Source organism: Equus caballus, chromosome 19, assembly GCF_041296265.1.
Source record: "Equus caballus isolate H_3958 breed thoroughbred chromosome 19, TB-T2T, whole genome shotgun sequence".
Lineage (NCBI taxonomy): Eukaryota > Metazoa > Chordata > Mammalia > Perissodactyla > Equidae > Equus > Equus caballus.
This window is the reverse complement of record NC_091702.1, coordinates 42124070-42149940: the sequence shown is the minus strand read 5'-3', so window position 1 is coordinate 42149940 and position 25871 is coordinate 42124070. Positions and strand designations below refer to the sequence as shown.

The window sequence follows — 25871 nt, the reverse complement described above, 5'->3', positions numbered from 1 at the left end:
ACATCTTATTGTTATTACTATTGTTTTTTTGGTAACTGGCAAACTATTTAAAAGACTTACCTCTGCCAGCATTTCTCCTAGTGGATCTTTAACATTGGTCTTATGAGAATGCTTCCTCTAAAGAGAATTTCATGTGAAATATTTTTGAGAAATGCTGCATGTTATAACTCCTCTATAGGATTCACAGTATACAGTAATATATCAAAAGTTCTCAAAAGTTTAGCAGTAAAGAAATCTGGCTTAACTTTTAAACTGAGTTTCCCAGACTTGTTGGATCCTGAATCTTTATTTTCATACAGAATGTTCCTGCAGGATATTCTGTAGAATATATATTGGAAAACATTGAGCTATCATTATGTCTTCTTCATCTACAGTTCATAACTCACTGTAATCTGGCTACAATCCCCCAGTCAGTTTCTCTTAAAACTATTCTTGACAGGGGTGATCGTGTATTTTTGTCACCAAACTCAATGGATATTTTTTAATTCATTTTGAAACTTGACCTTTATGGATTTTCAGCTTTTTTATCATCCATCTTTTGATGCTTTCTTCTTTCTTGGCTTTGGTGAAAAATTATTCTCTTGCTTTTCCTCCTATCTTTCCCTCTTCCTCTTTTGTCTCCTTTCTGTCTAGTCTACATGCTTTGCCCTCTGCTTTCTGTCTAGGATTTGGCACTGTGGCACTCTTGCTGTATATTTGCTGATGACTCCTGTATCTGTATTCACAGCACACTCCTCTTTTCTTAAGCTTCAAACATCTGTTTTCACTTGTGTTTGATAGACTTTCCATTTGGCTTATCTCATACGCCCAACACAAAAACAAGAATCTCTGCTGGCCAGAATAGTGTCTTTGTGTGAATCACTGTCTTGTAGCCCATATAGCCTTTGGCACTCAGAGCTCAGGCTGGATTTCACCCTCTACTTTTCCCCTTGGTATGATGCAGTCTGCATAACTGTACACGTGTACTTGCCTGTAGTTCTTGAATTTGTCTCTCCTCTTCTCCCCCTGCTTGCTGCCTGAATTCAGGTTCTTAGGTTTTTGGTCTAACCTTGTCTTTATTCTTCTATTTCCTTATCTTTATATTTTCTCCTTTTAGGTCATCATTCTGAATTGGAACTCTGGTTAACTCCCCCAGTTAATGTCCGTAATTATTTCCCATTACTTTTCATGTACAATTGAATGCCTTAGTATTGCACACAAGAATTTTCCTAATCTGGGCCTTGTCTACATTTCCACACTTCACGAAGTTGCTTACTGCCTCTAGTTTGCCCTGTTCTCTTAAGCTTCTGGGCCTTAGCACATGCTGTTCCTTGAGTAGTGTCTTCTCATTACCCTTGTCTGATTGGCTAATTCCTGTTGTTCTCTAGGGCTTTTGTCAAGTGTTGCCTTTTCTGGGAATCCTTCCCTGATCTCTGTAGTCCTGGTTAGATGTTCTTCCTTTGTTCGCTCATGCATGGTTTTGTCATGCATAGCAGTTGTGTTTGTACTGTGTAGAATTTATCTGCTTGTCTACTGGTTAAGTTAGAGCTCCTGAGAGCATAGATTATATTTTCAATTCCTGTTCCTCTAGGCTCTAGGGCCGCAGTTTTAAATTATACTCCTAAGATCCTTTAGGTGTTTTCTGAAGTTTTTCTGGGCTCTTTATCCTTTTCTTGGTTCCCCTGCCTGCCCATCCCACCCCTCAGTACCCTTCTCCCCTTCATCTATAGCACTCCACTTTTATCTTTTTTATGTTTGTTATTCATCCAAGATTTTGTTTGTTCAAAGAAATGTTTTGTGTCTAAATGAAGGAAAGAAGGAAGGGAAAAAAAGAGAGGAAAGGAATGAAAGAGAGAAAGATGAAAGAAAGAAAGAAGAAAAGAAAAAGCTTGGTTTTGAGACTTAACATAATGCTTAGAACAGTAGGCAATGGAGAAATATGGTTGATTAATCGATTTAGACATCTGCTTTGATAGACTGATATTGAAATGACCAGCATTATTAACCCATCATATCAGTTTATGCCCCTTTCCTCTAACATACCACAGTTGTTTTAAATTTAAATTTTCTTTATCATACTACTTGCTCTGCCTGATGTTTCCTTTTCTTTGAAGAGGTGCTTAATACATTTTTACGGAGTTAATTAATGGGATTGAATTTGACTTGATAAAATGATTTTTTATTGTTGTTATCAGCTCACCTGAAAGATCAGCTTTTTTGGTACAACTTTCCTATGAGTTTACTTTATAAACCAAAGGAAAAAAGAACAATTTTCAATTAGTCTATTTTGGGTTTATTGATGAACCATAATTTATCTTACCTAGGCTAACTCATGTGGTTACTGCTAACATTTGTTCAACTAAGTAATTTGTAAAATTGTTTTCAAACTGATGTAATGTTGGTCTTTTTCAGCTTGTGAAGCTTTGTATTGCGATGATTGATACCGGAAAAGCCTTTTGTGTTGCAAATAAACAATTCATGAATGGGATTCGAGACCTGGCACAGTATTCTAGTAATGATGCTGTAGTTGAGGTTAGTATTATTAAAATTAATTAAAATGATAAATGCAACAAGACATTAAAGAATTATGCATCATTTACCTTATTGATAGTTACAGTCGTTATTAAAATTAGAAGTAGAAAAGCTATCACCATAAGTGTTGTCTTGTAAAATTTTGTTTTCTTGGATAGTTAGAAGTTGATGTTGATTTGCATTGTCAGTGTAAGTTTACGTGCTGCTAGGTGAGCTGAAGCATGGGCAAGAGGGTGTGAGCAGAGAGAGCAGCATGCATTTACTGGCAGCTGCTTCTGGGGCAAGCAGAGAGCATTAACCTAAGAATAGTATCTAACTGTACGTAAAGGGGGCTGCATAGGAAAGTTCTGGTCAGCTAGCTATGCTGGCTTAACTTAGACCCCTTGCTGTACTATGTGGTATTTTGATATTTCTTTCATGAGGAATAATAACTGGTGAAGAAATGGGTGTAGTTTGATGATTATTTGATGCATAGATGCTTAGATAGTCACAGACTTGATACACTCAATTTTACCTTTATGCTCATGTATGCCATTCCTATTTGTTAGCAGAGTACCATTGATATGGCAGTACTAATTTTTTTTTTTTTTTTTTTTTTTTACTATTCTAGTGTTTTATGTTACTACATAGACTTGACCTTTCTACAGAGCATGCCCATGAGGTAGTGAGATTGTCCTTGGAAATAAATGTATTTTACAATGGAACTTGATCTTGCTATTAGAAATGCTGTAGTAACATTTTTATGTCCTATTTTTGAGGCTTTTTAAATGACTTGGTTTTCTTTTGGTTTCTTTCTTATAGACCAGTTTGACCAAGTTTTCTGACAGTCTTCAAGAAATGATAAATTTTCACACAGTAAGTGTCAGTAAGTAGGTGTTATTATGACCATGTTAATATTTTAGTACTTTTCTTAAGTGGCAGTGTATTATAAAATTACTAAAGTTGGAATTCAGTGACTTTGATTTACCAACAACTTTTTAGTCGAGTCAACCTAAAATGTGTGTGTGTGTGTGAGAGAGAGAGAGAAAGAGAGAGACAGAGTATATACATTTTATTTCCCATTCTAAAATAGTGAACTTAAGTATACACCCATAAAAGCTATTTTTCCCTTTAAGTAGTGCCTTTGTAAGTTTTTAAGCAATTATTTCAAGAATAAAGAAGTAAAAGTCATAATTCTACATTTAGCTATTTCTTTTAAGATACTTACAAATGTATCTTGTCTAATCAATTACCAATATTAAAGACTGTTGTAGTCTTTGAGCTATTTATATGTGTGTTTAAGATTTGAGGGCATTTATCCTTCAAGAACGAGGGATATATATTACTTCTGGAATGTCAGGAAATTCCTTTATAAATTTTGTAAAAGTTTACTGAAGATATGGTGACTTATAAACTATATACTTCTTATAATTTTTAAAGAAGCTTAACGTATATTGCTGTCATATAATCATTCAGTGCTTCAAAATTTATTAGTAGCTGTCTGTAACAAAAATATCAACGTTTATATTCTTTATCAAATCTGCTAATTTTTGGTTCTTTGTCAATTTGACTTTCTTAATTTTTTTCTGTCAACATATTAAGGATGAAGTTATCTGATAATATTTATTTTAATTGTAGTAAAAATTTTAGTTGTACCAAAATTAGCATGTACAAGTATCTGCTTCAGTTCCTGCTTTCAAAAATCAGATTTGTTTGAAGCAAGGTTTGTAAGTATAGTTTGCTTCAAGAGGATAGAGATTGGTCATTTTAGTGCTAGTGCTGTTAATGTGCGCCTAGTTTCCTGAACTGATTCAATAATGTGTTTTTTTCATTTTCTAAAATTGGAAGCGATCAATGTTTTTTGACTTTAACATTGTAAAAAGAACACAGGATTTAGATAGAGACAACTTAGATTGAGTTTAGGCTCCACTGTTATTAGCCAAATAATTTTGGTCACTTAATCACTTTCACTTTTCAGTTTACTGTTCTATAAAAAGGTAATAGAATTTGCCATGCCTGTATGTAAGGGTGTTGTGAGGAACAAAATATGTGAAAGTAGACTCTGGGGAGTGATATTTCTTTCTTTACTGTATTAATTGGCATCTATTCAGGGAAATAGAAACCACTTAGAGTATTTCTGATAGAAAGGTTTTAATACAGTGAATCGGTTACAAAAGTATTAGAAGAGTTGGAGGAGTAAAAAAAGCTGGGGTGATGCCACGTAGAGGTTAGATATTGCCAATAAAGCTATTGGGAAGCAGCTATTGCCCCTAGGGCTGGAGAACAGAAGTGAAAGTCATGTTACCAGAGCCTGTAAGTACTGCACTGTTGAGAATACTGCTGTTGTTACCCATCCAGGAAGCCAGGAGCCCGCCCTCTTGTTGCTGCTGCAAGAGCCAAGGAGCCTGCAGTCCCATTGACACTGCCTGGATTGGTCACGACTGCTGCTGAAAGTTGGAGTAGCTCATAGTTGCTCACTGATGGCTGTGTCAGAACAGAAACAGAAAAAAAAATGGCTGCTTTTTATCTCCTTCCTCTTAACCTAACATCAGCTACCATTGGCAGAATCTAACCTCTTAGCTTGCAAGGGGGTCCTGGAAAAATGCTTTGCAGATGTCTAGCCCCTGGTAGTCTAGAGGAGACTATGCAAAGGTGATGTAGTAGTGACAGCCCACAAACAACCAGCACATCAACTATAAAGGCTATAATTTTGAAAATATTTTTTTGGTGGCAAATTATTGTGTGACTTTTTATCCTTAAAACTTTCCTATGAGGCGGCTGGCCCCATGGCCAAGTGGTTAAGTTCATACACCCTAGCTTCAGTGGCCCAGGGTTTCACTGGTTCGGATCCTGGGTGTGGACGTGGCACCGCTCATCAGGCCATGCTGAGGCGGCATCTCACATAGCACAACTAGAAGGACTGACAACTAAAAAAATATACAACTATATACTGGGGGGATTTGGGGAGAAAAAGCAGGAAAAACACTCCATAAAACTTTCCTATGACTTTTCTCTTTCGATGCATTCCATATCTAACACATTAGCAAGATATACCCCAAATCCACCTATCAAAAGTTTCTCTGCCACCTCCAAGTCTAAACTACTACCACCTCTTGTTTAGGATTGTACAACAGCCTCCCAACTTGCTTCTTTTCCTGCCCTTCTACAATGAGTTCTGTTTACAGCAATCATAATGAACTTTTAAAAATGTATTGGGCCAGCTCTGGTGGTCTAGTGGTTACATTCAGTGCATTCCACTTTGACAGCCTGGATGAAGATCTACACGGTTCTGTTAGTGGCCATGCTGTGCTGGTGGCCCACATACTAAAAAATAGAGGAAGATTGGCATGGATATTAGCTCAGGGTGAATCTTCCTCAGCAAAATAATAGTAATAATAAAATAAAATAAATGAATTCACAGCGCTCTCCTGCTGTAGCTCCCATCACTCTCAGGATAAACTTACTATGGCCTACCACACGCAATATGATCAGGCTTCTGCTGATAACTGCCTGATCTCATCTTTACTCTCTACCTGGCTGTAGCCACTTGGATTCTTTGTTATTCTTTGAACATGCTGAAGTAATTCTCATCTTAGGGCCTTTGCACTTGCAATCTGTTTCGTGTGGCATGCTCTTCCTTCACATCGATGTGTGACTAATTTCCTTACCATATTCCTTCTCTTTCTACAAGTCTCTCTCACTTCATTTAGGTCACTCTCTCTCAGAGAAGCCTTCCTTGACCACCCTACAGTCACTTTTCATCATTTTACACTGCCTTTTACACACACACTCACACATACACAGATCATGTGTATGCACATGGTCTAGATCTTCCATATATATACTTATTTTATTGTCTGTTCTGAGTTTCATGACTGCGGGCACTTTGTTATATTTATCTCTCCTCCGACCACAACTGCTTCTCCTACTGCTACTGGAAGAGTTCCTGGTAGAAAAGAGTTACTCAAAGCAGGGTTAAGAGACTAAGGTTATGAGCTTAGGAAAACTCTTAAATGTTTTTTTATAGTCAGTAAATGAATAAAAATTTGTTAAATCAGTGACAAAGCACAGCAAATAGACAATTTAAAGTATTAAACATTTTTTTGAAGTATTTAATTTTTCTTTTATTTTTCCTTGCACTTAAAAAACTGCAGGATCTCTGTTTTGACTGTAGAATTTGTTGCTTTAAAAAGATAATTTGCAAACTAAGAGGAGATCATTATTTGTCTGCCTAGAGGTCTGAAGGCTGTGGTTGGCGAGCTTGTGTGTGTTTACGTATCTGCTTATGTATATGTATAGAGAGAGAATTCTGTCTGATATGACACCCAGATGTCCAGTGCCTTTCTGATTTTATTCCCATATTCCTTTTTACTGCATCTCAGAAATTTTCCTACTAATAGATATAAGTATGAAATTGTGAGACCTTAGTTTACTTTCTTTTAATCTTCTTTCCTTTTATGGTTGCTATGCTGTCTGCTTTACCTGGCCTTTTTGCTGCTCACTAACGAATACTTTTTTCTTAATTTTTCCCAGTAGGAGTGACTGGTGTACTTGAATCAGAATTCTTATATTTGTGGCAAAGGTTCTTCCCCCATCGTAACACGATATACTTCACTTTAACTAGAATGTGGATAAGGATGACATATCTTGTTTACAGTTATATCTCCAGTACTTGCATAATTTTCATCCTGGGGATGTCATTTAATTTTTCTAAGCTTTACATTCCTCCTCTGTAAAATGAAGGGGGTTTACTAGATGACTTTTAATTATAAAAATTCTAAGATCATAAAGCATTATTTATTATAAGATTTAAGTATGACCTTTGTTAAAATGTGGAGAAAGCCTAGTTATATAAAATGCTTTATTGTAGTAGCATTCTCTACGATGAAATTTTAATTACACAGCGTTACAGGATAAAGGAGGAGTCTTTATAGGATAAGAAAGTGCTTTCTAAAAGGCGATAAGCAATGGAATCTGCTTTACATTCTATAGCAGAGTTCCTAAGACTTTGGTTTTGGTGTATCAGTTTGTGTCAGGATAAAAGGCTAGATATTCTAGAGATGTCATTTATGAATAACTTTGTGGGCTTAAGTAAATGTTTGAAATAATAGAATGATTTGTATTATTAGCCAAGTGAGATTAAGCATAGATTAGGATTAGATTATCCAGTCATTTAAAAAATATTTGAATTCTTTTGTGATTTATTTCTTCTGTAATAGATAGTACTGTTTCTTATTCCTTATAGAATGAGGATTTCCTAGGCTTGCTCTTTAACTCATGTCTTTATAAGGTGTCGACTCATGACTTTTCAGAGCAGGTCATGTGTGCTACATTCTGCTACGTACTAGACTTGATTTGAATGCTGACTTGTTTTCCTGGGATTTAGGGATTTCTGTAACCTCACTGATGACTTTTGGATTCTAATTTGCCGTTGGTATAAGGAACTTGGACTATTTATTTGATTGTCATCTTTGCTGAATTTAAAGTTGAGTTGCTGCATAAATTCTGTGAAAACGTGTGACCTTTTTTGTTTTTTCTGTTTGATTTTCCATATTATTTCCATATTTCCAGTTATTCCGTAACTACTTATTCACTCAACAAATGGTTTTAGCAAGTCAGAATACAGTAGTTTAGTGACTTTCCACTGTTCTTATGGCACAGAGAGAAACTGATGGTCGTATTATTGTGGGACACTGGAGAAAACTGCAGGGGGACATGAGGGTGTCATGTCCTATTTGGGTGTTGGTGAAAAATGCTTAAATTTCTTTTTTATGGAATTATGTCAAAATAATTTAATTAATATGTAATAAATAACTTCTTTTTATAGAATTATGTTAAAATAAAACACAGTATAGGGAAGATATTACATACAATTCCAAATATTTTAAAAATATTTTAGTGAGAAACTTGAGCTAGCTTCTGTGAACATAACTTTTTAAAAAAATAGATCTTATGCATGAAATGGTTTCAAGAAATTCCTCATCAAGATTTAAAAATTGACAGTCTCTTAAATTCTTGGTGGTTGTCATTGATGAGAACTTCTTCTGTGTAAGTAGGCGTGTTAGTGAAAGGCAGACGAGTGTTTATTGCCCTTTCCACCTGATTGACGGGAGCTCATTTATCCCATGTAATTAGAATTTAAATAATTCCATCTCTTTAAATTGTACTTTAAATGGGCAGTCATTCATTAAGTGGGACTGCTCTTCCTTTTGTTTCATTGACATATGTGATGCTTAAATTTTCTGGCATAAGTTGAATGGATTTTGAGTAAAATAATGATAAAGCTTTCCCGCAGGTATTCACAGAAGTTGCTCTCCCTACTTCCTCCCACCTTCTACCCACTTTAATAATTCTCTATGTGGATTCAGATTATAGCACTGACTCATTAGTGACTCATTCTCAGCCTCTCATTTCCAACACTTTGAATCCATAAAGTTTGTCAGTATATGTTGTCAAAAATATTGAGGATTGCTTTGAAATAAATTCATCAGATTGAACTTCACACCATCTTTTAAAGTCAGTAACTAGCATTAAACAAATCTGCAAGTTGAGATTTGTTCCTTTTAAACTTTTTGAATTCTACTTTTAACTCATAAATTTAGGCAAAATTTTTTTGGGGACAGCCAGTACACTTTTGCATGAGACAGCAGAGTGATATTCTCGTGTCATTTCTTTACAAAAAGCTGAAAATGGATGAAACTAAATGTTTTGAATATTTTTAGATTCATGCATCATTTTGATAACATTTAGTTTGGAATTTGTATCTACATGCAGACTTTTACATATGAGAGATCCTTTGTGAAATAACATATTACTAAATCTTTAGAGTTTTCCAGATGAATTCTTAATGTAAATTTACATCCTGCTGTCATTGTGGCTGCACCATCAGTATGCACAATTACAATGTTTCCGTAATGTCTTTTGTTTAAAGTTTTCTTCTAGCGTTTTGAATATTTCATCCATAGGAGTTTGTTTTGGTACTCTGCAAAACAATCACTGCTCTTCCAAGATTTCTATACAGAGATTTTAACGATTGCTGTTAACTTGAGCATAGTTATTAATGTGTAGAATCATCACTCAGCAATGAAAATTTTTTGATACAGTTGTCTTCTGGGTTAGTGATTATTGCTGTGTTTATCTGGCATACCATCGAATGCATCTGTTAATTTTGTTATTCAAATATGGCACCTTTTCTATTTCTTTGCTTCTTTGAAAATTAAAAAGTTCTGACATTTTCCTTGCATGCTGGTATATTGTGCAAGTTTGCAGTTGTATGGGGCCTTCTGGCTCTACCTCTTAATTAGGTAACCTTGTAACTATCTTCTTAATATAGTATTGTAACTAATTCCATAAAAGAACTTTGTTTCTTACTTTGTGTTTGCAGAAATTTAGAGTACAAATCTTTTTCTATATGAAATGGATATTTTGTGTTGATGTCCTGTATGATTTGCTTCTGCCATTGCTTTATTTGATAACTCTTTGATATAAAAGGATATTTAGGTCGAAGAGGAGAATTTTGGACCATTCTGTTTGTCTTCTGAATGTAATGACTTTCCTGCATTATTTAATGAAAAAGTTGGCCATTATGGTAGGAAAACAACAATTAGTAAAAAGCAAAGCTATCTAAATATGAAGTGAAAATAGTATATGTATTAAGGTTCAGAAATTGATTATGTGTCAGTATAATTTTCTGCACCATTTAGTAAAATAGGAAATATTAATTCATTTTTGCCAATTCAATAAATATTACTCTCATGTATGATTAAAAAAATCAAATTGTTAAAATCTTTTGAATCTGCAAAGACCTAGAATTCCATTTAAAATGATTTAATTATCTGCATTTAATTTCATCTTCAGAAACAAATGTTTTTTAATAATTAAAAATAAAACAGTGAAATTTCATCAAGAGTCAGACTTTGGCTTATTAACATCAAAAGCCAGTAATAAATAAACACTAAGAAGAACAGCCAAAAAAATAAAATCACTTACATTCTAATAGGAATATCTCAAAACAAATGATGATAATACTAAGGAAACAACCCTACATACCTTGTTAGTAGGAAAATGAAAAATAAGAGCAAAAGAAAGATGAAATATTTGATAATGGTTATAAAACAAAGAAGCGATGGCAAACAAATTGTGACTAAAATAGTTTTGGATGATTCAAATGGTAATGTCAGGGGAAAAGTTATATATTTGCCAAAGTGATAGTTATTGCATTTAAACACTTAGAGCAAGTCATACAAATAGTATTAAAATATAGTTTCAGCAGTTGTTAATTTCTGAATGGTTGTACTAAATAGTTTATAACTTTTTAAATCACTATAAAAACTTAAAACATCAGTATTTTGTGTATGACTGTTGACATCTTATCAGTTATCTCTGTTTAATAGCCACCCCCAAATTTAGTGATTTAAAACAACCATCATCATTTATTTGGGCAGGTGTGGAGGGACCTGCTTGTCACTGCTCCAGGTGATGTTGGCTGAGTGCCTTGTTGTGACTGGAGGATCCAACATGACTCTTGCCTCAGGTCGGGTAGCCAGAATGGCTGGAATTGGCCAGGCTTCTCTGGCCCTTTGGCTTCTCTCATTCTCTAGGACTTTTATAGTGTGGCCTCTCTCTAGCAGGGTAGCTCAACTTCTTAATGTGATAGTTAGCTTTCCAGAGGGTGAAATCAGAAGGTGTAAGACTGTCTGACTTCCAGTCACACAGGAACACTTCTGCCTCATTCTTTTGGTCAAAGCAAGACTCAGGGCCACCCCAGATTCAAGGGAAAGGGAAATAAACTCTACCTCTTGGTGGGAGAGTGGCATGCTTGTGGAGAGATGAGAGGAATTATTGGTGGCCGTCTATATAGACAGTCTACCATATCTTTCAACACAGTTGTAATGTATGCCATGATCCAAGCTTTGAGTTCCTTAACAGTAGTAAATTGGTCCCTATCCCCAGGGATTTTGATATATGTCATCTGGAGTGTAGCATTAGAATTTTAAAATCTCGCTTGGTGATTCTAAAATGCATTGAAGTTTGAGAACCATTACTTTAGATCAGTGATTCTAGAATGTGGTCCCTGGACCAGCAGCATCAGCGTCACCCAGGGACTTGTTAGAACTCCACCATCTCAGAGCCCACCCAAATCTACTGAGTCAGAAACTCTGAGGCTGGGAGTCAGGAATGTGTGTTTGAATATGCCTTCCAGGTGATTCTGATGTACTTGAAAGTTTGAGAACCACTGTTCTACAGCAGGGGTTGGCAAACAATGACTCGCAGGCCAAATCTAGCCATTGCCCTTTTTTGTTTTTGCATGTAAGTTTTTGTTTTTCCGAGAGAGATTAGCCCTGAGCTAACATCTGCCAATCCTCCTCTTTTTTTTTTCCTGAAGAAGACTGACCCTGAGCCAACATCTGTGCCCATCCTCCTCCACTTTATATGTGGGACGCCCACCACAGCCTGGCTTGTTAAGCGGTGCCATGTCCGCACCCAGGATCCGAACTGGTGAACCCTGGGCTGCCGAAGTGGAATGTACGCACTTGACCGCTGCACCACTGGGCTGGCCCCTGCATATAAATTTTTATTGGAACAGAGCTATGCTCATTTGTTTCTGTATTGTCTATGGCTGCTTTCGCAGTACAACAGCGGAGTTGAATAGTTGTGACAGAGATCACATGGCTCACAAGCCTAAAATGCTATTTAGCTCTTTACAGAAAAAAATGTGCTGACCTCTGCTCTAAAGGGCTACTTTATTTTTGCCCCCCTCCAGGGACTGTATCTGTCATGACACTCACTGAAGAAAGGCCCCGTTCTGCTTTAGTGAAAGTGGTTTAGCTGCCTTGATGCATTCTTCTCAGTGGAGTGGTAGTGGATGAACCAAGGCTGCAACCCAGACTGGTTAAAATCAGAATCGCCAGGAGTAAGAACCAGGCATCAGTCATTTTCCAAGCTCCCGAGGTCATTCCAGTGTGCAGCCCAGTTTGAGAAACAGTGCATTGCTTTCTCTAAACAAGCTACTTGGAAATCTTGGTAAATGCAGATTCTGATTCTGTAAGGGGGGGCGGCTGGTTCTGGAGATTGTTCATTTCTAACAAGCATCTAGGTGAAGTGGATCATGCTGGCTCACACCTGGGAAACTTAAAAAATTCCTAAGTTTCACCACTGTTTCTAATTATCTCAGCATCAGGGGATTTAAAACTTCCCCAGGTTATTCTAATGGGCAACCAATGCGAGAACCCCTGGGTTAGAGCATTTTCTCTCAGTCTTCCTGTAACAGAATCGTCTAGCAAACTTACTGAACATACAGAAGGATCCCATCCTTCTTCAGCAAGGTTGGACCTTTGTATTTTTTGTTAGCTTTGCAGGTGATTTTGATTCACATACAAGCCAGTGAAGAAGCAGTGCCTCACGGGAATGAAGAAAGGGAGAAAGAAGTTTAGAGACACAGGTTAGGACAAGCTGAGGATGTAGAAAAAGAGGAGCAAATAATAAACATTCATTTACGTATTAGGACCTGTTCCTGATGATAGCAAAGAAGAGTCCTCTTGATTTATTATACACCTATTTATTGCAGGCCTAATGAGATTAACCAAAAGATTCAATGAATCCACAGTGCCAACGGCCACAGCCCTGTGCCTTTCTATAGATTCTGGAAAGGACAGGAATGATTATATCATGTAGAATCATCAGAACAGAGTGCTCTGGTAGCTTGTAATATTTAAATAGATTTATAAAAAAGCCACAAAATTTATACCTCGAGCCAATGGGACCTAAATGATAAGAACTGGAAACAGGACTAATATTATTTATAAATGTGTAGCCTATTTTACCAAACTTCCTAGAGTGTCTGCCATCTGTGTGGTGCATCTCAGCTTTCCTCTTTTCCTGAATGCAGCAGAGGTAGTGTTGATTTAACTGGATCCAGACATGAATGGGGAATAACTGAGAGTAAGCCATTACTTTTTAACAGCCATATATTATCCATGCACTTTAGTAAGATCCTTTTATAATTAGCAGATAGGTCAAGTGACGTATTGTTGATTATTTGTCATACGTATGTTGCTAGGAATACTACTATTAATTTCCAGAAATGGAACTGAACTGTAGCTTTTGTGTTGGTATCTTGTTTTTTTCCCCCAGAATCTGTCAGTGTGGTTTTATTATACCATCCCAGGTTTTGTAGTATGGAAACGAAAGAGAAGACCTGAGATGTACTCAGTTCTGAGAATAAAACAATTTTTTTGGTCTAAAAACCTAGATAAAGTTTTTGGGTGGTTGCTGAGCTCTTTGAGTAAGATCCAGATCAGAAGCCCCAACTAGTGAAGGTAGTAGAACTCAAGGAAAAGGGGGAAATGAGGTCAAGGGCAAAATCTTAGGGAAGAGTCTTGCAAACTTCATTTGGTACCTAGCTTCAGGGACATTGCCAAAGCTACTTTTATTTTAGTCTCTGATTCTTTAAAGTCTTTTATTGCTTTTTACTTTGAGCACATTAAAAGGAATGCTGTGAATTCTCTCAGCGGGGTATAGATTAGTGACTTAGGAAATGAGGCTGATTGAGGCAGCTCTGTGCAACAGTTCGCCACAGAAAAAAAAGGGTCAGCTGTGAGGTAGCTGTGTCGCTTGAGTTAGCAAGTAGGAGATAGAGCTTTTACTTGGTTGCCTTTGCATTAACGACATACTTTCCGCTCTAATGGAGGTGTCAAAAATGTGTTAGCTAGATTATCACACTTTCCTGAAATACTTCTCATTCTATTCAAATATAAAATTTAGTTTAGGTGATGCTGTATTTTGGAGGATGTGGATAGTAATATTTTCATAGTTTTAAAACAATGACAGTACTATGCAGAAAAACATTTTTTTCTCTCTGGGATGTATTGATATTTTTTAAATAGCATTACTGAGGAATAATTGACATAAACTGCATATTAAAGTACAATTTGATAAAGGTAGACATATATATATACCTCCATGAAACTGTCACTTCAGTTAATTTAATGAATAAAACAATCACACTCCAAAAGTTTCCTGTGCTACTTTATAATTTCTTTACCTCTTCCTTGTTCTTAGTCAATCACTGATCTGCTTTCTATCGTTATTGGTTAGTTTGCATTTTCTAGACTTATATGTAAATGGAAACCTTTTTCTTTTGTCTAATTGCTTTTTTTAACCCTCTTTTTTTTTTTTTAAAGATTTTATTTTTCCTTTTCTCCCCAAAGCCCCCCAGTACATAGTTTTTTAGTTGTGGATCCTTCCAGTTGTGGCAGGTGGGACACCGCCTCAGCATGGCTTGGCGTGCGGTGCCATGTCCGTGCCCAGGATTCGAACCGGCAGAAACCCTGGGCCACAGAAGCAGAGCACACGAACTCAACCACCTGGCCACAGGGCCAGCCTTGTCTAATTTCTTTGTAATTGTTTCAAGATTCAGTCATGTTGTTGTGTGTATCAATAGTTCATTCTTTTTTTTTTGTTATCGCTTAATAGTATTGCTCTGTATGGATATATCATGATTTGTTTATCCATTCACCTGTTGATGGATGTTTTAGTTATCGATTGCCGTGTAACAGATTACCCTAAAACATAGTGGCTTAAAACAACAAACATTTATTATCTCACAGTTTCTGGGCCAGGAATTTTTAGAGACTTGGCTGAGTGATTCTGGCTCAGTCTTTTATGAGGTTGCTATTAAGATGTTGGCTGGGGCTGCAGTCATTTGAAGGCTTCACTGGCGCTGGAGGATCCAATTCCAAGATAAGGCTCATGGCTCCAGGCCTTAGTTTCTCACCAAGGAGCCTCTTTCTAGGGCTGCTTAAGTGTCCTTACTTCATGGAATCTGGTTACTCCCAAAACAAGTGATCTAAGAACAAGGAGAAACCTGCAATACTTTCCGTGACCTAGTCTCATAAGACACACATTGTCACTTCCTCCATATTACTATTTGTTAGAAGCAAGTTACCACAACCAGCCCACTCTCAAGGGAAGAAGGATCAGGCTCCACTTGTGAAGGGAAGAGTATCAACTAATTTGTAGATGTATTTTAAAGCCACCACAATGAACGTTTGAGTTGTTTCTGGGCTTGGCTGTTACAAATAAAGCTGCTTATAAAAATGTATGTAAAAGTCTGTATAGACGTATGCTTTTATTTCTTTTGTGTAAATAGCTACGAGTAGAATGGCTAGTTTGTAAGATAGGGTTATGTGTAACTTTTTACAAAACTACTTGTATAGTGAAGACTGCAAAACATTGCTAAGAGAAACTAAGGAAAGAAGAGTTTCTTTTCTTTTTTACTTATTTATTAATGTTTACAATAATGATGTTAACATTATTTTATATGATAAATTTCTAAAAAATTCTAGTTTCTTTAAAGAAATTAAAGAAAACCTCCAAAAATTTGGACATTATTTTCCAAAGTTGATTGTATCATTGTACACCAGCAGTGTGTGAGAGTCCTAGTTGCTCTGCATGATCACTTGGTATGGTCATTCTTTCTAAATTTAGTATGGTTTAAATTTGCATTTTCTTAGTAACTAATGATGCAGGGCATCTTTTCATGTTTGTCATGCATGTATCTTCTTTGGTGAAATGTCAGGTCTTTTGCCTGTTTAAAAAAAAAATTGGGTTGTTTATTTTCTTTCATTTAGTTTTAGGAGTCCTCTCTATATCCCAGATATGTCTTTGTCAGATAAATGTTTTACAGATATTTTCTCCCAGACTTTGGCTTGTCTTTGTCATTTTTGTAGCAGTGTCTTTTGAAGAGCAATAGTATTTAATCTTGATGAAATCAATGTATTGATTTTTTAATTTATAATTTTCTTTTTGTGTTCTATTAAGAAATCTTTGCCTAACTTGAGTTCACTAAGATTTTATTCTGATCCATTCTGAGTTAATTTTTGTATATGTTGCCTGCCTGGTAAGGGTACGGGGTTGAGGTTCTTTTCTTTTGCATATGGCTCTTCAGTTGTTTGTTTCAGCCCCATTTGCTCCCCAGATTTTTTCCCTATTGGCACCTTTTGTTAAAAAAAATTGACCTTATGTGTGGGTCATTTCTGGACTCTATTCTGCTTCATTGATCTTTTTGGCCATCTTTCTTCCAGTACCTCAACTGCTTTGATTATTGTAGCTTTTATAATGTCTCAAAATCAGGTGGTGTAGGTATTCCAACTTTGTTCTTTGTTTTCAACATTAGTTTGGCTGTGCTAGGTCCTTTATGTTTCCATATAAATTTTAGAATCAGGTTTTCACTGGTATTTAGAGTGGGATTGCATCAAATCTATAGATCAATTTGTTGAGAATTGACATCTTACTAATATTGAGTCTTCTGATCCATGAATGCAGTATATCTCTTCATTTGTCTAAGTTTTCTTTAATCTCTCTTGGCAATAATTTGTAGTTTTCAATGTACAAATCTTGCATATCATTTGTCAGATTTATCCCTAAGCATTTCCTATTTGATGCTATTGTACATGATATTTTTTTAAAAGTTCAATTTCTAGTTAGTCATTGCTGGTGTATAGAAATACCACTAAAAAAAAGAGAGAGAAAGAAATACCACTGATTTTTGTATACTGACTTTGTCTCTGCAACCTTGCTGAATTAACTTCTTGGTTCTAGTAGATTTTCCTGCAGATTCCACAGTGTTATCTATATAGTCAATCATATTGTCTGTAGATAAAGGCAGTTTTATATTCTTCCTTTCTAATATGTATGCTTTTTATTCATTTTTCTTTCTTGATTGCATTGCTAGGATTTCGAGTTCAATGTTGAATAGAAGTGATGAGAGCAGACATCCTTTCCTTGTTTCTGATCATAGGGGGAAAATTGCCTTTCACCATTAAATATGATGTTAGCTGTAGGTTTTTTATATGTGCATTTTATTGGGTTGAGGAAGTTCCCTTCTGTTTCTAGATTCCTGAGAATTTTTATCAGGAATGGGTGTTGGATTTTGTCAAATGCTCTTTTGCATCTATCGAGATTGTTATATAGTTTTGTTGTAGTCAGTTAACATGGTGTATTATATTGATTGATATTTGAAAGTTAAATCAGTCTTGCATTCCTGGGATAAATCCTACTTGGTCATGATATATTGTCCCTTGTATATACTGTTGTTATATGTGATTGCTATATATAGTTAAGAATTTTTGCATCTGTGTTCGTTAGGAATATTGGGTGTGGCCTTCTTCTTTTACAATGTCTTTGTCTGGCTCTGTCCCTCATAAGAATTTTCTCATAGAACAAATTTTCTGATAGAAGAGAGTTTTTGGGTAAGAGTTTGAATAGAAGTAGTATTTTTTCTTCCTTAAATGTTTGGTAGAATTCACCAGTGAAGACATCTTTGTGGAGTTTTCTTTTAGGAGGGGTTTTTCTCTTTACTTACTTATTTTTGGGGGGAGTGGCTTTTTCTGATACTTTATTACCAGAAGTTGAAATAATTTTACAATAAACATTCAGGTACTCACCCACTAGCTATATTTGCTTTATCGCGTATCTGTCCATTTATCTTCCCTTCTATCCATACATCAATCTACTTGTTTTTGATGCATTTCAAAGTAAGTTGTAGACAACAGTATATTTCACTCCTAAACAGGTTTCCACACATAATTATGAGTTTAATATTTTTACAGTTTTTAAAATTTTTTTGAGGTTAAATTTGAATACGGTTAAATGCATGTCTTAATGTGTACCGTTCCATGAATTTTGACAAATGCATGCACTTATGTAACCCAAATCTCTTTTAAGATAAAATCATTACTGTTACCCAGAAAGTTCTCCCATACTCTTCTCAGACAGACTCAACCCACACGCCCTAAGGCAAGTACTGTTCTGATTTTTGTCCATAACTAGTTTGACTTGTTCTATAACTTCATAGAAATGGAAACCTGCGGTATTTGTGTGTGTGTGTGTATGCGTGTGTGTGTGTGACTTCTTTCATTTGGCATACCATTTTTGAGATTGATCTATATTGTTACGTGTATCAGTAGTTCTCTCCTTTTAGTACTTTATAGTGTAACTTAATTTCATTGTGGTCAGAGAACATGTTCTATATGATGCCATATTCTTGCTTTATGCTTATTACGTGGTCAGTTTGCATAAATGTTAGTAGTGTTCCTCAGAAGAATGAGTATTTTCTTTGTGTTGGTTTTTTGTTTCTTTATCTGTCCTTTGAATCAACCTCATTAGTCATGTTGTTTGTTTCTTCTTAATTCTTTAAAAAATCTGTTGGTTTATATCTGTATTGTTCTTCATATTTTAAAGTCATTTTAAAATTTAAATATAGCAAAACTGATTTCCTTATGGTGTACAGCTTTATGAGTTTTGACAAATGCATGCTACATTTGGGTCTCCAGACCACAATCAAGATGCACAACAGTTCCATTAACCCTAAAAATACCCTCATGTTACCCCATTGTTAGTCAACCTTCACTCCCACCCCCTACCACTGGAAATCACTGGTTTGTTTTGCATCCCTATAGTCTTGCCTTTTCCTAAATGCCATATAAATGGAATCAGACAGCTTGTAGCCTTTTGAGTATGACTTATTTTGCTTAGCAATATGCATTGAGATTCATCTATGTTGTTGCATGTACTAATAGTTGTTTTTTTTTTTTTCTTATTGCTGAGTAGTATTCTATTGTATGAATGTACCATAGTTTGTTTCTCCAAGGACATTTGAGTTGTTTCCAGTTTTTGGCAATTAGGAGTGAAACTGCTCTAAACGTTGGCTTACAGTTTTTGGTGTGAACTTAAATTTTCATTCTCTTGGGCAAATACCTAGGAGTGGGATTGCTAGGTTTTATGTAAGTGTATTTTTAACTTGATACAATATGGCAAATTTTTAACTATAGATTCGCGTTCTTTAATTCTGTTTAGGTTATTGATTTCTTCTTGAGTGAACTTTGGTAGTTTTTGTCTTCAAAGAATTTACCCATGTTATATGTTTATTTTTATAGGCGTAAAATTGTTCGCCAACTTCTCTGATTATCCTTTTTAATATTGTAGAATCTAATGAAGTCACCTCTCTTCTTGATGTTTGAAATTTGATTCTTCTTTTTTCCTGATCACTTTGGCTGGAGGTTTATCAATTTTATAGATCTTCTAAAAGAACCACCTTTTGATTTCTTTGATTTTGGCTCTTGATTTTCTGTGTTCTGTTTAGTTCATTTCTACTCTGATCTTTATTATTTCTTTCTGCTCACTTTGGATTTAATACTTGGGTTTAACTTAATAGAGAAAAAATTTTTTTCTATCTGAAAGTAAATTGGCAGATTTTGAAACTCTGTACTCAATTCAGATTTTGTGTGTGTATGTTTGGTATTTAGGCGAGAACGTAAGACTTTTGTTAATAGCAAAAATTAAAAAATTCTCTCTGCAGAGAGAATGAAATTGGTACTGTTTTTAATTAGTAGAAGGACATAGGATTTTCTTTTTATTTTGAATATTGGTTTTTCTGCCTGTTCATCTGGCATCTGTTTCAAACTCTGAATGAAGTTTATCTGTAAATTATGAAAGTACTTGAAATTCCCGTGACAAGCCTGTGAAATTTACCATACACAGAGCTATCTGAGTTAAATATGTGGCCTCATTTAAGTGGGGCAAATTATTGTCCTGAGGAATAAAATTTTATTCTTGTCTCTAATCTCAGCAATCATTTAACCTAAAGAACTATATAATGTTTACTTGAACTCAGAATGTAAAACATTTAAATCCCCAGGTCTCCCAAATGAGTAACCTTTAACTAAGATATAAGGCAATTTTGGAGTTGTTTTCACTTGGTATGTTTTGATATATGAGAGTAAGAAGTTTCTGTGGTGGATAGAGTGGAATTTGTATTATTACTCTTTTTAGGTTTCTTCTAAAGCCTGAGTTAAAATCAAGGATATAAATTACACTACTGTTGGAGCATTCTATTTAAATATTAAATCAGATTTTATTTCCTCTGTAGATGAAAGTAATTTTATGTTTTAGACAGATGAAATTGGCTTGAAAATTAGTTTGTTTCTTTTTAAAATGTTTATTTCTTATGTAGCCTTCAGTAAGAAATATCGATGTTATTAGAAATTAGAGTATTGATGGAGGGATGTGATATTTATAGAACTCCATGAAATTATTTTATTTCCTTTTCTAATTGTTTAATGTTACCTTTTATCTTTTAGATCCTATTTGACCAAACTCAGAGATCAATTAAGGCACAGCTTCAGAACTTTGTTAAAGAGTAAGTCAATTGCAGTGGAAAGGAAAGAAAAGCAACCAGTTAATGGTCACATCTGGGAATTGAGTTCTTTTGAGAGAAATTATGAACCATGAATTACCGAAAATATTGGAGTTTTTGTTGTGGTTTTGCTTTATGAAATCTTTAAGAAATCATGCATTTCTTCCTGAATTACTCTGTTAAGGGAATCAGATTTTATGCCTTTCTGTGGATCATTTATCCTCTGAAATGTGTGTTTAGCATACGTAGCTGGAATTGTTACAGATTACAAAAAAGTTTTTAATGTAAATAAATAATGTAATGACCTTTCACAATAAAAGCAAATCCCAAAAGTGGTTGAAATACTGTCAGTTATTGTAGTTGAAACTAAATTTTTCGTTGTCTCAGTATGGTATTTTCTTTGAAGAGAGGATAATGTAATAGATGAGAATGAGTAATGAAAGTGGTTGCTTTTTGCTACCTATGAGCCTTTTGAGTCACATTCATCACATTTTTTATGTGAAGTAAAATGAAACTAGAAATAAGAAATATCTGAACTTTCCAGGTAGGAAAGTTTTACTTTCCCACATTAGTAATTCAGCTTTTCTCTTTTAATTCCTAGCTGAGAATATATAAAATTACAGATAAAGTTGATGATAATACAGTATTCAGATAAATTATAGATGTTGTAAGCTGTAAGTAGTAGCAGATCTCATGAATATCATGCACAGCTGTTTTAGTAGGTTAGAATTTGTTGTCTTGGAGGTGATGTCTTGCAGATTCTTTATAAATTTCTTCATAATACACTAACCTACAGAATGTCCTTATAGAGTGTATACATGTAAATTTATGGCTTTTTAAAGGAGTTTAAAATCTTTCTTAGGTATACTTTATTATTATTTTTAAAAAATCGCTTGTCTTCAAGTTATCTTGCTTAGTTCCCTGGTAGAAAAAGTAAAAGCAAAGGGATGGCCCGTACTTACCTAAGATCGTTAATGAATCATGGGTTTCAGATTTTCAGACTATTGAAATGGATACTGTTACCCTTTACTGGTACACAATTCTTTTTGAAAGCATTATGTGTGTGTATTTTAAGAATATATTGATACCCAATATCAATATATTGATACCACTACTATTGGCCCAGTAGTTCCCTTAAACAAGAAATGAATGTTGTTTGTTAAACTGTGGTGTGTAGACCACCCATAGCGGTAAAATCAAGGGTGTATCTTAAAAAATTCTCAGATTCTGAGACTTATTCTAAAGACTAATAAATTGTAATCTCTGAGAGAGAAGCCTTGGAATTTGCATTTTTAACAAGTTCCTTATGGTGATTCTTATGTATACTACTGTTTAAAAAATCTTTTGGTTAAATAAAGGTACATGTCCCTGAATTTGTCTTCAGAAAAAATAAACTTTGCCTTTTATGTTCTGTAATTTTAATTTTATAATTTATTTTCACCTCAAATTTTATGGATTTAAGTACAGAATTGTTAGCTGACTATGTCAGGATAATATATAATTGAAAGACAATATATTTTAATTATATATTGTTTCAGTTATATATTGAAAAATGTACAAAAGCTATTGAGTTTCAATGCACAGTGAATCAAATAAATAGAGGGAACATAGGGCTTAAATTCTAAATGTTATTTTGCTAAAGTTTTTGATCAAGAAAGTTTCACTGCTTTTATTTTTTAGAGATCTCAGGAAATTCAAAGATGCCAAGAAGCAATTTGAAAAAGTCAGTGAAGAAAAAGAAAATGCATTAGTAAAAAATGCTCAAGTACAAAGAAACAAACAGCATGAAGTTGAAGAAGCCACAAACATTTTGACGGCAACAAGAAAATGTTTTCGACACATAGCCCTTGACTACGTACTTCAGGTATATTTATTATATATTTTCAAAAAATGCTTACTAAGCATGTCATTACTTTTGAGTGTGCACTGAAAAGAATAAATAATGGGTTTATTAATAAACTCAGTAAATAAAATAAAACTGACAATAAAAGTAAATTTTGAATTTAAACTTAAAATATGATCTTTTGAAAAAATTTTCACTTGTCTATATATCTGTCTGTATATGAATATATGCGTTTGTGGATGTGTATACCTTTGGTTCTCATTTCTTTTCAATTTCCGTATTGGGATTCTCTCCTTTGTCCACTTTTCAGTCTCTTTTTCAGGATTCCTTCTTTGGTCCTATTCTTTTCTGAGTATGGTTTCCCTCACTGTCTCATCATGCCCCTTGCTTGATGATTATCATCATACATAGATGACAAAATCTGTTTTTTTGCAGAGATACCTTGTTCATTTTGTGTGCAAAACTGAAATCTTTCTTCTTCCCAAATGGCTCCTTTTTGCCCTTACCTAGCTGAATGGCATCACCTTCTTACTCATAGATATTCAAAATTGGAAAATTATGTTAGGTGTTCTCATTCTCAGCTACTATATTTAACAACCAAAACTGCCTTGAAAAGTTCTATGTACATCTTTAATCTATTCTTTCTCACCCTTGCTGTATCCCTAACACCAGTCCTTGTTTCTTGTCTAGAGTATTAACATGTTCTCATGGAATTGGCCTTCCTTGCATTGCTTTTACCTTCCCCATTACCAATTCATTCTCTAGTCTGTGGTCAGAGTTACTCACACTTCTCCAGGCAAAATGAATCATTCTTGCCTCTGCTTCCTCTGTGCTGTCATAATACTTAGAGCATTTGAAAGTTAGTATTTTAGTTCTCAAAACTGAATAGGCCTTGAAACAGACATGCAGAAGAAACTAGTGCTTAGTTAAGCAAAGTTATTTGGATTTTTCTGGGCTTGTTTTTGTTTTCTGATTAGTGCTTTAAAATTATCTTATAAAACAACAAGCAGAATATTCAGTGGAAAGAACATTTAAAAGGCAGATATTCTGTAATCGTTTGAAAGTATTAGCAAAGAGTGAATGATTCCTGTGTAACATTTAATTAGGTTGATATATAAAAACAGACAAAAATAAAACATTTATTATGAATCTCTAGAGTTGGGAGAGGTACCATAGGAGGCAAATTTCATAATTTACTGATTTTTCAGTAAGTTTAATCTAAGTAAAATATTTATTTAAGATCTATTAATTTATTTAACAAGTATTTATTGAATGCTTACTGTGTACCACTTAGGGAATACAGGTGGGAATAAGGTAAGACCCTCATCTCATGGAGCTTACACTTTAGCTGGGGAAAAGATATAAATAAATAAGAAAATATAAGGTAGTTATGAATGCTGTGAAGAAAATAAATAGGGTTGATGTACTAGAGTGCATAAGGGCCTACTTTAGACCTTTGTAAGGAGATAGTATTTAAGCTGGGAACTGGTTGGGAAGAGATACCTCGTGACCACCTGGGCAGAAAATCATGACGTGAAGACAGAACAACTAGCATGAGGGCATTGAGGTGAGTGTAGTCTTGGCTTTTCATTGGAGCACAGAAGGGGGCAAGTAGGAGAAAACTAGGTTGGAGAGGCAGGCTGGAGCCACATCACAAGGTCCCTTAAAGGCTACCATAGGGATTTGGAATGTTTTAAGCTGGACGTAACATGATCTTATTTATATTTTGAAAAGAGCACTCAGGTTGTTATGTGGAGAGTGGTTTATAGGGAGTGAAGAATGGAAACAGAGAGACTAGTTCATAGACTCTTGCAACAGTCTGGAAGAGATATGATGGTGGTTGGTGGGAGTGGTAAATGTGATGAGAATTTGCCTTAGGATATATGTTGAAGGGTCTTGGTGAGCAATTAGATGAGGACGGTGGGGAAAAGATGGAATTCTAAGAAATTAAAATGTCTATCAGAGTGATAGTTTGGTCACTACAGTATTTAAACATGGCCAGTTTTTCTTTGAGCTCAAAAATGGATGAGAAATTCATTGGTATGTTTGTCTTAACTGTTTTCGCAAAAAGTGGGTTGAAGGATGAAAAACTTGAACTTTGTTTTTAATTTTCTGGAAAAATGTTAAACCATTAGAATAAGTAACTTTTACAAGATTGCATTATAGATTAGTTTTTAAAATAATGCATGGATGATTAACAAAGTGTATTTTCCCTCAGATTAATGTCCTTCAATCAAAAAGGAGATCAGAAATCCTAAAATCAGTAAGATATTTATCAAAGTGATATTTTAAATATTTTAACATGAAACTACATGTACATATTTAAGTGTTTAAAGCAGCATGATGTATATAAATATATGTGAGTATATATATGTGTATGTGTATATATATTTTTTCCACGTTCATAATTAATCTTCTTATTGATCTCACTGTACTTCTTATATGTCTCTTAACCTCTTTTTTGTCTCCTTCATTTTATAGTTATTTATGTGTGTCTTATCTATTAATACTCTGTGAGCTCCTTAAAGTAGACATTTAAAATATTGGAGATTGAGGACATACATAAATAGTATCATTTAGAGAACTTTTCTCTTAGGGTTGTTGATGATGTATCAGCCTTTTGGTTTATTTTTTGGTGTGCAGTTAGAAAACAAATGGGATAAAATTTGAGGATCACTTTTATTTCCTCAGCCTCGACACCCATGATGACAGTGATTCTTTTTTTTTTTTGCCCATTTTTTTTAATTAAGATTATGATAGTTAACAACCTTGTGAAATTACACTTATACATCATTATTAGTCATGTTGTAGGTACATCACTTCACCCCTACTGCCCTCCCCCCACCGCCCCTTTTCCCTGGTAACCACTGATCAGTTCTCTTTATCTATATGTTAACTACCTATGAGTGGAGTCATACAGAGTTCGTCTTTCTCTGTCTGGCTTATTTCACTCAACATAATACCCTCAAGGTCTATCCATGTTGTTGTGAATGGGATGACTGTCCTTTTTTGTGGCTGAGTAGTATTCCATTGTATATGTATACCATATCTTCTTTATCCAGTCATCACTTGCTGGGCACTTAGGTTGGTTCCATGACTTGGCTATTGTGAATAATGCTGCAATGAACATAGGGGTGCATGGGACTTTTGGAATTGCTGATTTCAGGTTCTTAGGATAGATACCCAGTAGTGGGATGGCTGGGTCATAAGGTATTTCTAGTTTTAACTTTTTGAGAAATCTCCATACTGTTTTCCATAGTGGCTGCACCAGTTTGCATTCCCACCAACAGTGTATGAGGGTTCCTTTTTCTCCACAGCCTCTCCAACATTTGTCACTCTTGG

The 25871-nt window shown here is 34.8% G+C and overlaps 1 protein-coding gene across 6 annotated transcripts in view; it reads left to right on the top strand.

Annotated features, from left to right (window-relative positions):
* The window catches only part of ACAP2 (ArfGAP with coiled-coil, ankyrin repeat and PH domains 2), a 143896-nt gene that overhangs the window by 69156 nt on the left and 48869 nt on the right, over positions 1-25871 (top strand). For all 6 annotated transcript variants that reach the window (XM_070243487.1, XM_023623537.2, XM_070243484.1 and 3 more), the window contains exons 3-7: positions 2392-2511; positions 3313-3366; positions 20631-20689; positions 22367-22550; positions 24748-24792. In XM_070243487.1, the coding sequence (XP_070099588.1) occupies positions 2392-2511; positions 3313-3366; positions 20631-20689; positions 22367-22550; positions 24748-24792 (462 nt within the window). The remainder of the gene's footprint in view (positions 1-2391; positions 2512-3312; positions 3367-20630; positions 20690-22366; positions 22551-24747; positions 24793-25871) is intronic.